The following is a 15,111-nucleotide window of genomic DNA, read 5'->3' on the forward strand; positions in this document are numbered from 1 at the left end:
TAGGATTTGGCACTATAAATAAATACATTGAATTGTTCAAGTAAAACCCCAAAACACAAGTACACCTAACCTGAAAATGAGCATAAGATGAGACCTTTCAGTTGTCCTGGCCTCACAGGAGCAACACAACCAACAGGCAAATAGGTAGGAAAAAGTGGCTGGGGGGTGATTGTCGTTTCCACGTCCGGGCACTACTTTTTTTTTGCATTTTCACATAGACAATACCATTGTGGAAATTGGGTTAAAATTTCTCCTCAAAATATCCTTCAGTTTTTTTAAAGATCCATAAATGTCTAAAAATGTGAATTACAAAAAAGTGAAAAGCTTTTGCTGCTGGTTTATTTTCAGAATCAGAATCAGAAAACCTTTAATGTCCTGCAGACGGGGAAATTCTTTTTTCACAGCAGCAACAGGATATGACAAAATAAGATAAAAAATAGCAAAAATAGATAAAAAAATAGCAAAAATAAGCAATAAAGTTAAATTTAAAAAGGGAAGAAATGGAAATAGACACATATACATATTCACATGATAAAGTGCAGTTGTTCTTGTTTTGTTTGTTTGTAATAATGTAACATGGAGTGAATAAATATGATTAAATATGTCCAAATAGGGCAAAAAACAGAAGTGCCCATAGTACAGGCATATTGCACAGTGCAGGGTACAGGATGAGGTCAATAGTCTATTGGGAGCAGTGCTGATTCACTCATTTTGGAAACAAAATCTATCACACAAACTGACATCTAAACATATACCTTACATCTGAGAAAACTACCCGTGCATTAGTATACTTGAATTTGAATTCAGACCATGAAATATACAAAAAAAGGGAATAGCAACCAGAACAATTGAACAGACACATGGTAATTTTGCTAAACAATGATACATATAAAATGTCAGTAGCTAGTGGGTAATACGAGGAAGAAAATAATTAAAATAAAGAACACTTTGGCCCAAAATAGCTGACATCAATCAAATATAATAGGGTGAGGATTTCTACAGAATTAGTTCAAATTTGCAGCTTTATGCCAAAATACCCTGAGATGCCGCAGCGCCACCAGTGGGGGCGCTGTGTGTCACGTTCCTGCTCCAGCTGCCTACCAGTCCGCACTGAGGGCGCACATGAACTCCCAGCTCCACTTAGCCTGTGTATTGAAGCAAGATGGCAGCTGTTGTTGAGAATGTTGTCAAACTGTAAGTGTTGTTACTTTTCTACACACCTTCACACCCCACTCGGTGACAAACACACCGCGGTCACACCAGAAGGGCTGTGTGTTCATACAGACGATGCCCGTATCTTAGCGACGCGTTCACCGAGTTGGTAAAGGTTATCCAGCGCTGTCGGAGCGTCGAGTGTGTTCACATCCTGGAAATGTAAGTTAGCAGACACGCAGATGACGTTTCGGAAACACGAATCACGCGTTGGTATCACAGAACACGCGTCAGTTGTGGTTATAAATGTCTTTATAGAGACATTATGGTGACTTTTGTGTGTCTTTCTACCGCGGTGCTAGCGTCAGTGAAGTACAGCAGCTAGGTGGCTCTCACGCTAACAAGCTGTGGCCAACGCTGTTAGCGCAGGCGCAGAGTGATGTAACGTTAACTAACTAAATTAAGCATGAATAAAAGACTGGCCTAAAAAATGACTCATTTAATGTTGAGAACATATGGTTATAGCCACTGAAGCTTTCGTATTTCTAACTAGCGTATTAGTAACTCCTCTGAGGCGTACGTTAAAGTTGTCTGCGAGCCCTTCGTAGTGTTATAACGTGCTTCCATTTCCGGAGACTTTGCGTAGGGGCCCAGGTTTTACGGTGATTACAAGTACTTGGCAAAGCCCTTAGTAACCATGGTAACATATGAAAACTTGGAAACTTACCTGCCACCTAACGTTAGCTAGATATAGACCTTTTTAATGGAATTCTATTGCTAGGCAACAGCCTTGGTCCTTGCTAACTTCCTGTCAGCTGATGTCATTCACATTCACTGCAAAAGGAAATAAAGTAGGTAGGTAGTAACTTTGAAAAGGTCTATACAAGTTTCTTCTGAAGTTTCCTTTTGAACTTCTCAAGTGGTTATTTATATGGCTTATTACACACGCACACACACACACACACACACACACACAGACACACAAAACACACACACACATTAATTAATAACCTATTAATCCAATTCTGTCTAAGAAGTGAAAACAATAACACCTCAAATGAAGTCCTGATAAGATACGTAGGAAACATTACTAAAATGTATAGAAAAAGATAATCTATTTTTTTTTATCCTGTGTGAATTATTTTTATCAGGTATTTTGTTCCGTTTTAGGAACATGTGGTTTCTGTTTCTTGTCAAGAGTTCGTTTTGCGCTGCATGTTGAGCCCTAGGTGATTTTATGTCATGAAAGACAATAGTCTATAGACAAAAGTTTTATGAATCTGAATCTGAATGCAGTCCTTAGCTTCCCTAAAAATAAATAAGCTCACAGCACCTTTTGAAAATATTTATTTTGAAAACGCATCACACTTCAAACTGTGCTGACGGCCAAGCTCTTTGTTGTTGATGTACCAACAAAAAGAGCATGTGCTGTTGCTATCTCACTAATGATTTTTTTAGTCTCTAATACAAAGCCAAGTGAGCAAGCAGTTTTTTTTCTAAGGTGGGAGCATAACGGAGAAAGAAACAGGCTGTTAACTTAATTGACAGAGAGGTTTTTAAAAGTTGCACTGGTTAAATACCCCCCACCGGCTGGTTTTTGTGTTTGTAACCATAATAGACTGAATAATAAGCATCTGGCTCTGGTTTGCTGTGTCAGGTTGGGAGAGCAGTACTACAGAGACGCCATGGAGCAGTGTCATAACTACAACGCAAGGCTCTGTGCTGAGAGGAGTGTCCGAATGCCGTTCCTCGACTCTCAGACCGGCGTGGCTCAGAGCAACTGCTACATTTGGATGGAAAAGAGACACAGAGGACCAGGTGAGACAAGCAACATGTAGTGTGTTGCAAAATGCACTTCCCCACTGGATTTGAGTTTAGTTTATTCAGCTGGATTCGTTGAACACTTTTACAAGACCATTGTCTAGGGTGAAGGATCTTTTCAGGACCTTAAGTTATCAGACTAAACATTTTCAGACAATTACTGTATGGATGAAATGGGAGTTGTGGGAACAACCTTGCAAAGGTGTGTTTTAGCTTCACCTTTGATAAAAAAAATAGCTTGTTAGCATCATTACATATAACCATCCTCTCTCACTTTCATGTTTTTTGTATAAGTTTTTGAAATGGCTTAAGACATTTGGAAGAAAAAAACACAGAGACTTCAGACACGCGTCTTATGAAAGTTAACTAAATTGTTCGTAGAGTGATAACTTTGTATATTCAGCATACAAATGTTTTTCAGGGGAGTGTAATTTAATCAAGCTTGCAGCTCTTTGTCCCCTCTTGGTTTAAAAAAAAAAATGCTACCTATGAGCTTTGTTTGTCAAAAAGCTGACAAGTTCTGTCAGTGTTATGTAGATGGGTCTGTTCTGATGTCCCTCAGGCGTGGCTCCAGGGCAGCTCTACACCTACCCATCAAGAAGGTGGAGGAAGAAACGGAGATCTCATACTCAAGGGGACCCCCGGCTTATGTTCCCCCCTGTCAAGTCAGGTACCACATCTTTCATTTGTTGTCATCTCACACCAGAAATGAAAAGGGCACGTTTTTTCCCGATCTGCGGTGTTTCACAATTGTATAGTAACAATTTAGATGTGATGATACAGGCTTTGAGAGTCTGGAAAGTTTTGGTATTTTACCCTTAAAACTTAAAACTCTGTGTTTGGCTAAGGTGAGGGGTGCCGTCTGGGTAGAGCATGCGGGAGGCAGGAAATGGCACAGATTACAAGGCGGTCACACAGCCGGTTCGTAGTTTGGTCATAAACAACCGAGTCTCGTGGGTTCCCTCACCGTCAAAAGTTACTTGTTCTTGTTGTCTCTCAAGATAGACATTTTTGATGGCGTCTTCGTGTTAATGATCCGTCTTCCTTACCTTTGGATGTTTGTTTTTTTCGATTTTGTGCGAGCCACATGATAGAAACGTCATCAACACGGCCACTCTCACGCTGTGAAGTCTCACACTTTGGGCTCAGTCAGACATTACATAGAGTTTGTACTAGGGAACTGACTGATTCGGACATTTGCATTCTCACAAACAGCTCCTCCTGGTAATGTCTAGATAATTTCAGATATGCTGTGCGTGAGTGAAAGGGGCTTAAGTATTTCGCTTTTGTGCTTGGATCTTAACTCATTTGTGTTTCATTCATAGAGGTAGATGTAGGACTGAAGAAGGACGCTCTGGTATCAGCGGATGGCAGCAGCCTGGAGGCCCTGCTAAAGGGGGACTCCATGGAAAAACGGACGACCACAGATCTCCGAGGTTCTGAGGAGGATTCAAACCCAAGTGACTACACCGGAGGCCTGAACCCTGCTACTCGCATTAGAAAGGTTCTTTTTTTCGGCTTAAGACTTCAGCTATGTTTGGAGTCAAGAACATTATTTTACTTTCTTATTTTTGTCTTTGACTCAACATAGAGAGTCCTCGAGCCAGATGACTTCCTGGACGACCTGGATGACGAAGACTATGAGGAAGACACGCCAAAAAGAAGAGGCAAGGGAAAGGGGAAGGTAAAGAGCCGCTGTGTATATGAACACACATTCTTTTCATCCCAACTCTTTGCCAGCCTGTCTGACTTTAATAACGTGCATGTCCTCAGGGTCGAGGAGTGGGCAGCAACAGGAAGAAGCTGGATACAGCAGCGCTGGAGGACCGAGACAAGCCGTACGCCTGTGACAGTGAGTCCTGATGGGGGAGAGTAGAGCATGTGGACATGGGGCCAGAGCAGGGGGACACTGCAAATGTTAAAGTCCCAGTGAAATGAAATCTACATTTTCCCAGTTCTGTTGCTCATTTATCCCTTGATATATGCCAAAAATAGATGTAAAAAACCAACAACATTAGAGTATTTTGACATTTAAATGCCTTAAATCTTTTCTTCCTGTAAACACTTTCAGATGTTCGATAACCTGAACCTGGCCACCGCTGTCATATAAAACCGTAACCGTAAAAATCATCCGACACAAAATCATCCGATGGTCTTTTTCGGTACTTATATACATTAAATAAGCCATCTGGACATTTTTTTAGTTTATCAGCTATTAAAAGGTAAATCCTGGCGAGTCGCTAACAGACAGACGTGGCTAAAACTGATTATTAGCTTATATTTCACCAAACTGGCACAACCACAAAGTTTACGTGTTTTACCGACATAAACTTAACTACGAGAGGAGGTGGTACCAGGGCCAGTTGGTAAGTCTTTCAAAACACACTAACTACGTTGTTGGTGCTTCGTTTTATGTGTAAGGACTCTTATCATGCTACTGCAGAGGTTTGGTGTTATTCTGAGCAGTGTTAGTGTTTTAAAAAGCTGTTTTAATGCCTTCACCGTTCAACCCTAGCTAATCAGTGTTAGTCACGTCCATCTGTTAGAAACTCTCCTGGATTTCTCCGTTAATAGTTGTTACACGAAAAAACTGTCTCGATGGCTCACTTTGATGTATGTAAGTGCCCAAAAAGACCATGGGATGATTTTGCGCCGGAATTACACTTTAACATGTGTGTGATGGGAAGAGATGTGTGTTTGGATACAAACATTTTTATTTTCAATAGCATGTGACTGAGGTCTGTTTCAGGGAGGCTTTCAGGCAGCTCTCTGTAGCTGAAGGGTGGGCAGTACATGATGACTTTTGACAGGGGGTGGGAGAGAAGCTCGGGCCAACGTGGAGCCGATTAAAAAGTCACCGTCATCTCTCTCGTCCTCCTCTGTGCGCGTGGAGCCAGCAGCCCTCAGTTCTCTGAAGCTCCGTATCATGCTAAACTCTAAGCCTGCCCACTTTTTGTGGGTCAATTAAATGCACAGGATTTGATCTAAGTCTCTTTTGTAACTCAAATATTCCATTTCACTGGGCAATACGTCACAATACAGAAGCTAAAGGCGCTCCAACTTCTGTTTCACTGGGACACTTAACAGCTTTAATGTTTGTAATTTCCCCCTTCTTTACCGCCTTTCGTGTCATCCTCTCCCCGTTCTCTTCATGTTCTCCATCCTCTTTCTGCTCTTTGTTAGCTAAATCAGACATTTATAAAGCAAGTCCAGGCTCAACTATGTTTTATTGTTTGTCATTCATTTCTTTAACTTGCACTTCAAATCTTCAAACGGGAAAAATGTTTCTTCTCCTTTGGTTTTGTCTGACTTTGTATCTGCTTGATGTGTTTTTTCCCCCCTTTTTTGCAAAGCATTTTCACTTTCAGCTGCCATTCCTAGTAGGGCAGCGCTGACTGACCGAATGATCCTCTGCCGGTCTATGAGCCTATTTCTCTGAGTCCCTGTCTGTGCTCTCTCTTCTCCTTCTCTCTTTCAGACACTATCAAACAAAAGCATATTTCAAAACCTTCTGAAAGAGGTATATTTCTCTCATTCCTTTGTACTCCTGTCTGCCTTGTGTTTTGTCTTCACTGCTTGTTTTTATTTTCCGTCCGTGTGACCAAGTAGATCTGCTCCCTGTGTAGTTCAGTTCATAGGGTGAATGGTTTGTTCCACACAATTTACTTAAATGTGACTATCTAGATTTATAAAAGGTCACGACCATGTTATTATACACCCCAATTAAACTGTAGTCTGTAATCGGCCTAAAAATATGAGCCGTCTCAGCTTTCAAAGGAAAAGCTGTGGCCCTGAACGTCCTACAAATTTAGCTGGATCCTGCTGCTGTTTTGTCCTCTGTGCTTTGTCTTTTGTCTTGTTTCTTGATGTGTGCAATTCAACTGCATTATATTTTGTTTTTCTTTATTACCTGTTTCTGGGGAGTGTTTTTCAAATCTTTTCCGCCACTGCACACAATCGCTTGGCATGTGACTAGCTGTGTTTTTAGTGACTTTGCTAAGCTGTTCTGGTCTGTCCCTTTCAGATGACAGTTAAAGAACTAGGACATTGGCCTTTTGAGGAAATGAAAGTGAGAGTATGGAAGTGAAAGAAGAAGTAGTTTGTATTTGGGCGTTCTCTTATGACAAACCTCAAACATCCCCTGTGACGACCGCTTCGCACAGTGGCATCTTTGTCCTTACTAAAGACAATAAATCCTCCTGACACAATCCCACTGGCTTCTCTTACCCCACTGCTAATTAATAGAATCTAAATTCAGATTTGAAACATTAGTATATTAACCATATGTCATTTTGAGAGAGATAATGTAGAAATTAGTTTATTTCAATTTAATCATAATTGGTCAAATGTTGCAGAGGCAGTGCATGTCAGGAGTTGTGAACAGGAGCCGTTGTGTTGCGCTCATAGTGGTTGAGATGTTACCTTATTGCTGGACTTAAATCCCATGCAGCTACCACAGAGCTCCAGCTTAGAGGATGTGATGATGCATGCCATCGCATCAGAGCGCGTTCTTCATATTCCCAAACTGCTTCATCATTCTTCAGTTTTCCCTCTAATGTCACTTCTAATATTTCATGCCATTTGGGCGATCGAGATATTAAGCAGGGAAAAATTAAAAAGCAGGATATCACAAAGTAATGTTGGGTTCTTAAGTGATTGTCTAAAACACACCATCACAATACCACCTCTGTTGCTTGAAAGAGTACTCCACCCAGTTTAGCATTGCACATTCTAAATGTGTCCCAGTTTATTTCCTGTTGCAGTTTGCATGAATGTTCTGGCTCACGATGGAGAAAAAAATTTCTGCAGAACCAGATATATTATCTTTTTTTTATTCTGCACATTCTTCTTTCTCATCAAATTGTCAAGATATTAATATAATTTAGTCTGTAGTAAAAAATCTCAAAGTCAACCCCCTTTCACCACCAATGTTGTTTAACATGGACTGCACTCATGTACTCTTTGTTTTCATACACATTGTGTTTTCTGGTTTTGGCGGCAGTCTGTGGGAAGCGCTACAAGAACCGTCCGGGTCTGAGCTACCACTACACCCACTCCCACCTGGCTGAGGAGGAGGGTGAGGAGAAGGAAGAGATGGAGATCAGCGAGCCCGCCCCGCCGCCCCCGGATGAGCCTAAAAGTAAGAGATCCTTCCCTGTCTTCTGGGATTTCACCATTAGATCGCATGAGTTCAGCGTAGAGCTTGTGAGAAACTCAACACTGATGCTCTCTGGGTTGTTTTTTTTCATCTTGTTTCTCAGCTCCCAAGAAAGGCCCAGATGGTATCGCATTGCCTAATAATTACTGTGATTTCTGCCTGGGAGACTCCAAGACCAACCACAAGACTGGGCAGTCAGAAGAGCTGGTGTCCTGCTCTGACTGTGGACGCTCAGGTGCGTTAGAGACAGTTGGCTGTTGGAATAGAGTAGCAACAGAAATAAAAGAGCGGCTGGAAGAGTAGGAATATTTGCGGAAAGTGATCAACACTATTCTCCACACAGGCCACCCCTCCTGCCTGCAGTTCACTCCCGTGATGATGGCTGCTGTGAAGACGTACCGCTGGCAGTGCATAGAGTGCAAGTGCTGCAACATGTGCGGCACCTCAGAGAATGACGTGAGTGTACCTACGTTCAGATATTGTATTTATTGTAGAGTGCTGAAGAAATCTGATGTGTAAAGTGGTCTCGCTGTCCCGTTCCTTCCAGGATCAGCTTCTGTTCTGTGACGACTGTGATAGAGGCTATCACATGTATTGTCTCAACCCACCCATGGCCGAACCTCCAGAGGGTGAGTTCACCACATGTTTGTACCTGTGTACGTGCGGTCTAGGCCGAAAGTGGCAAAATGTATATCAGGTACTATTTGATAAAAGAATAAAGATTACAAATCTGACTGGACATTTGATGCCAACTTAGCTACATTTTTTTGTTACAGATGCATTTCATTCAGTACCAAAAAGTATTGAGATTAAATATCCAGCCTTACTTTAAATGTCTCTGACAATAAAAGATTTTCTCTGTTATTTTTGGCACTCAGGAAGCTGGAGCTGTCATCTTTGTCTGGACCTTTTGAAAGACAAGGCATCCATATACCAGACCCAGAACGCCCCACCATCGTGATGGCCGCCACCCCCTGCCCCTGCACACTCTTATCACTCAACCGTCCCATAGCAGTACGGTTTACCCTTCAAGACCCATGATAAACTCCCCTGACGAGCTGACCTCGGAGAGAGTGTGTTCAGAACAGACAAATTGTGAAAAGGGAAGCATCCCTTACCAAACTGGCCTCACTTAGCTTCAGATATGACTGTTACACAGTTCCAAGCTCAGATTCAGACCCATCAATTAATGTTTTCACCTCTTTTGCCACATAGACAGTATGAGCAGGACTGAATTTCAACAAGATATGTAAGCATAAATAGACAAAATCTGACTTCCTGTTTTTTTTTTACACATAGACCTACACAAAGTTGCTAAAACCTTCTCTATCCTGCAATGTACAGATTTTATGACTCAAGCAGAAATAGTTTGTTGGAATCAAGTAGCATGATAGTGCTTGCTCATCATTAAAAAAAATATTTTATAATATTTATATATTTCTATGGTATATAATAGTGTTGAGTATGTACAAATTGGAAAAAAAAATAATGCTCATGTAATGCTCTTTTTTTTTGTGCCCATCTCCTCCTCATGGGAATTTACACAACCACATGCTCTTTTATGGCACTACTGATATTTGGTGATTCTCTTGATAGAGTCAAAGGGATCTGCTGAGACTGTAAATGATTTTTTCCCACCTCATCCACTGCCACTGGCCATACAGTAACTTCAAACACATCACTGTGACTAGAAACCCTGACATGCTCGTCAAAGTGGCTCCAAAGGCCGAGGGCTAGGGATGGCAGGTTAGAGTCTGGTCTGATTGCCGACTCTTGTGTCCTAGTGGCGGTTTGGGCTGCACAGAGCTCCAGGGGACAAGGACATAATAATGAGCATGTTTTATTGAGGCTTTGGGGCCTTTTTGACAAAAGTGTTGGCTTTTCACTTTAGTCCTTTGATAATAGACTGAAAGCTGTCTTCAATCTGCGCACCTGGCCCTTATTCACTGATGAGGATTATTCCTGTCAAATAAAAAAAAAAAAACGGCCAGGTAAAGGGATAAAAAGCCTTCGTCGCTGTGTTTTAGCAGTTTGCTCATCATTCACCATATCCAATATCTGTTTATGTTGTGACATCACTAGATTTTTACGTAATTGAGGACTATATGACCTTGTAGATGTTCACTTGCTGACAATGGAAAGCAATAGACAGACACTCTTGGCAGATGACGTGTAATACTGTAAATTTTCTTTCTCAGAAAAGGCAATTACAGATTGGGGACTGTGGCAGCAATTATGGATGGCTTCATATTGTAAAAAACAAAGAATTATAATATGTTTATGTATAGTCCTATGAAGAAAAGGCTCTTTTGTTACAGCTGTCATAGCTTTATTATGCAATGGTTTCCTTCTGTGGCAAGGCTAAATGGAAAGGTCTGGTTACTTTACCTCAAACAGAAACAGTATTTAAAGGGTGGAAACATGCTGTTGATAGAATGGACAAACACATAGAGACAGTAAGGGATAGCAATGACAGCTGCAGTGTCTGCTTCAATAACTGCATATTCTACAGGTAAACAAGTGCATGCTCAGTGATCGTCTGCACTCACTTTAGTCGTAGTCGTCTCACCGTTCGGTCGACAAAGGTTTCCGGAAAGTAGTGTAATATAAATTAACCATGCTATCGTCATTAGCCAACTAACAATAACTAAAACATTACAGGAGTATAACTTGGTTTATTTTCTCACCACATTTATAAACTTGGTTATTTAGAGACAGTGGCTACTAGAATATTTTACTGGTTGTTTTTGTATTCATGAATGATGTTCGCATACTTGATGTGTGGGACATTTTGAGACTTCAGTGGAAGTTGCTCTCTAGTTAATCCTGTGATCCAGGTCTCAAGCGAGCCACTCTCTTCCAAAGCCCCAAACAAGAAGCCAAGCCCATAATGTGTCCAATTCTGGAGCTGCACTTTCAACACCGAACGGTAAAGTAACGATGGACCCAGGAGGAAAGCCACGAACAGGAAGGAAGACCACCTCCTGTTGTCATATTCTAATTATACATCATTATTTTGAATAGATTAGGGTGTTCTGGGGTCGAGCTTTGGGAGAGAATTGCTCATGACGATTAATATTGAAACCAATCACAGGTTTACGTAGGTGAATTCTCTTAGAGTGGGCTTTCATTTGGATTGTGATGGAATGTTTTATTGTACGGATTTTGTCTTCAGGAAATAAAATACTAGGCACTTACCCGCTGATGTTTTTCTGTCTGCCTTTAGGACCTTTTGAGGAATCAATGATAGATTGGATTGGGATAACAAAAATCTTGACAAAAGCACACTGAGATTATGTGCTAAATTTGAACTAACTGAAATATGTTGACATTTTTAACGACATACTAGAGTATTTTTAATGAAATACTATATTATGTTTTTTTAATTACATGCTATACTGACATTTTAAATGACATACCATGACATTTTTAATTACATACTATACTTTGACATTTTTAATGACATTTTTGACATACTATACCATGATTTTGTGACATTTTATACATTCTTAACTATACTATGACATTTTAATGCTAACTATAGCATGTTTAGCAACATTTTAAAAATACTATACCATGATTTTGTGACATTTTATACATTCTTAACTATACTATGACATTTTAATGCTAACTATAGCATGTTTAGCAACATTTTAAAAATACTATACCATGATTTTGTGACATTTTATACATTCTTAACTATACTATGACATTTTAATGGCATACTATACTCTGATTCTTTTGGCATTTTTAATTGCATACTGTATTATGACATTTCTAAACATTTAAAAAAATGTTTAATCATATGCCATGACATTCAAAGAAAATTTTTTTTTAATGACATATTATTTTATAAATTCTATATCTCTCTATTTGTATGGCATGTCATACTTTGATTTTTTTTATCAATTTTCTTATGGCATACCATTCTATGGAATATTTTATGACATACTACACTATGATTTTTTCATATGACACTTTTTGCGACATGCTAGGCTATGGCATCTTTATGGGCTTTTCCTTTTTCAATTCTTGTATTAATTATATTAATAAACCTTGCATTGGTTCCTATAGTACCATCTGGAATATGTTGCATTAATACAGTAGTCCAAGGAGTTATCACATATCCAGACTGTTAAGGTGCTATCTTACAATCAGTCACAGTGTAGAGTAAATGTAAGTTACTTAAGTGTCGCTGCTGTAACTGGTTAGAACTCAGTGGTGATGAGGTCTTTCTGTATGAAAAGGGTCTTTGAAAAAGACAGGATTCTTGCACATACCCCGATTAGATGAGGGTCAGAGACCAAACCATGTCCTCCCTCTAATCATTCAGCTGCAGGCACCTCCATCCAGTCACTATTACTGCTATATACTGAAAATAACAGGTGATAGAGATGAATTGTTATTGCACGTTTTATTGGTTTCAAGATACAACAGTCTTCTATGATCCTACAACCTCTAGGTAATACATTTCAACTCTAAAACATTCTCTACCTGCAACATCACAGCAGAATCAAGAGAACATTCGAGTGCTGTGAAACCGCAGCAAGTACCGGAGTTCAACTGTTTGCTTTGGTGCTGTTATGTCTCTCCGTCGCCGTGACGAGCGCATCGAGATTATTACTAGATTTGAACACAAGAGTTTACAGAACAGAACAGCTGAGAACACATTAGCATCACGAAACTGCTGTAAATCATCTCCTGGCAAAACACAAAGGAGTTAATGATGGTTGAGGATGTTTGACAAGGATGAAGATAGTAACGTTACGCAGAGACAGTTTCTACCTCAGAGAATGCAAATAAACAACAAAACGCTAAATTAGGAGTAGAGAACAAATGATTAATTTTCTCATCAATTCATTTGTTAAAAACTTTTCCAAATGATGGATCTGTCAGTCCATAAAGTGGCAGAAAAATAGTGAAAAAAATGTTTTATTTCCCAAAGGCCACGGTGACATGGTAGAGGTTTTGCTCAACTACAGGTCCAAAGTGAAAAGAGATTTCTGGACAGGCAGTACGCATTGTAACAAGCTACCTGCAAGTAGGGTTGAAACTCTGTGAGATCTTCACACTATGATAACCGTCTTCAAATGTATCACAGTTTCGCTGTATCATGGTATTACATAATACATTATTATTAGCAGTAGGCCTGTGAATGTTCTCATTTGTCCAGGTCATCGTTGTCCCCAAAGCAATTTCAGTCAAAAGCAACTGGACTCGGTTATTTGTCTAGGAAGACGTTTCACCTCTCATCCAAGAGGCTTCATCAGTGGCCTGAGGAGAGCGAACTCCTCAGACCTGGACTCTGCTGTGCATGTGCATCTCAAGGAGAAAGCCCACTCCTCTGATGACAACAATGTCCAAATCTTGGACAGAAAGGACAGATGGTTTGAAAGAGGAGTAAAAGAAGCCATCTATGTAAAAGTAGAGAAACCCTCGCCAAGCAGAGGAGGAGGTCTGAGACACCACTTATCTCCAATTTACAATGCTGCCCTCTCATCCCCTCCCAGGAGATTCAACAATCTAACCTCAAAGAACAACTGTTCACAAATGGCCCCGTGTGACTCCAACTACTGTCGTTAAGACTCAATAGAGCACTAGCGAAGTCCAAACCAACTTCCCACCAACGACTGTCACTGTAAAGATGGTCGTTGGCACTTTGGGGGTTCCAGTGACATCATCGGCCTTGTGAGAGGTTAAATACCTGGATCTCACACCAGTTAGTTGGTCCAGTCCCAGTCTGGTCAGATGTGTACATGAACTGATGAAGCCTCTTGGATGAGAGGTGAAACGTCTTCCTAGACAAACAACCAGTCCAGTTGCTTTTGACTGAAATTGCTTTGGGGATTATTAGTAGTAGTTTTCTTTTTGGTTGAAACTTGAAATTATTATTATTATTACAAATATAAGCAAATGTACATGATATGTAAACTGTCAATTTTCATACCACTGTATAATCTGAAACCGGTATATCGCTGCAACACTACCTATAAGTGAGTATTCAGTGTTTTTTCATTTGGAACGTTAGTATTTATAGCATGTTTATCACATTTTCTGATTTTTCTCTGCGCATCTGTCGCCCCTGAAAACACCATGAATATACACTGAAGGGATCTGTATAAAAATTGGCATGACAGTTGAGCAAATCTGATTCAATTTGTTGAACTGTAACTACATAACTAAAGCAAAAAGAGAAATTAAGTTTAAAAGGGACGAATACTTAGTTATTCAAACTTAATTTAATCCTGGAAATGAGAGCTTCATTTCCTGTGCCTTCCCTTGCAATGAAATAAGGTTGAGTGTGTTGAGGAATCAATACTGAAATGACAGAAAATGTTTGTGGCGAAAAGATTTTAAGACACAACTGAAATTAAACTCATAACAAATGGAGTGCTAGCCTGACATTACAGCCTTCACATTTCACTGAACAAACTGACAAAATATGCATTCATCCTGTTACAATAATTCACAAGTAGGCTTACATTATGTAATTATTTTTTAAATATCAAAAACGCCACAAAACTAATCTCTGTCAGACATTCATTATTGTAAAACTTAGTCTATTATTTAACATTTACAAACAGTAAAAGGTATTGTCAGATAGACAATAATAATAATGATAATAATAATTATACAGCCATTTGAAAAAAAGACAAAAGAAATTGCCCAGATCCCATTGGTGGAAGATTTACTCTTGAATTTGTCATATTATCTAAATGTGTCCAAACTGTTGTGTTTTCATTAAATAAAAGGACAGAATCCGCAGGCTTATTCAAATATAGAATACGCAGAATTATGTGCCGTACCACACACACAAATACAGTATGTGAATGAGTATATAATCTGCTGCTTCTGTCATGATCCGAAGGAAAACCTTCCACCAAAGTGAAATAATCTCATAAAATGTACGAGAAACAATACAAACATCGGACCTAAACGTGAAGTATTACAACTAACCTGCACTCAAAGTCATCAAAGTT

The 15,111-nt window shown here is 39.8% G+C and overlaps 1 protein-coding gene across 2 annotated transcripts; it reads left to right on the plus strand.

Moving 5' to 3' along the window:
* Positions 1 to 1,129: 1,129 nt before the first annotated feature.
* Positions 1,130 to 11,328, plus strand: dpf2 (double PHD fingers 2). Of its 2 annotated transcripts, XM_083926644.1 has the most exons (12): positions 1,130 to 1,194; positions 2,810 to 2,970; positions 3,536 to 3,643; positions 4,299 to 4,477; positions 4,565 to 4,657; positions 4,747 to 4,825; positions 6,452 to 6,493; positions 7,976 to 8,113; positions 8,235 to 8,366; positions 8,475 to 8,587; positions 8,679 to 8,760; positions 9,010 to 11,328. In XM_083926644.1, exons 1-12 carry the CDS (start codon positions 1,163 to 1,165, stop codon positions 9,090 to 9,092), a joined length of 1,242 nt encoding a protein of 413 aa, XP_083782770.1. In that variant the 5' UTR covers positions 1,130 to 1,162; the 3' UTR covers positions 9,093 to 11,328. The 2 variants fall into 2 exon arrangements, with proteins under 2 accessions (XP_083782770.1, XP_083782771.1); XM_083926645.1 differs by lacking the exon at positions 6,452 to 6,493.
* Positions 11,329 to 15,111: the final 3,783 nt, after the last annotated feature.

This window comes from Echiichthys vipera, assembly GCF_963691815.1.
Source record: "Echiichthys vipera genome assembly, chromosome: 14".
In the NCBI taxonomy this organism is placed as follows: Eukaryota; Metazoa; Chordata; class Actinopteri; order Perciformes; family Trachinidae; genus Echiichthys; species Echiichthys vipera.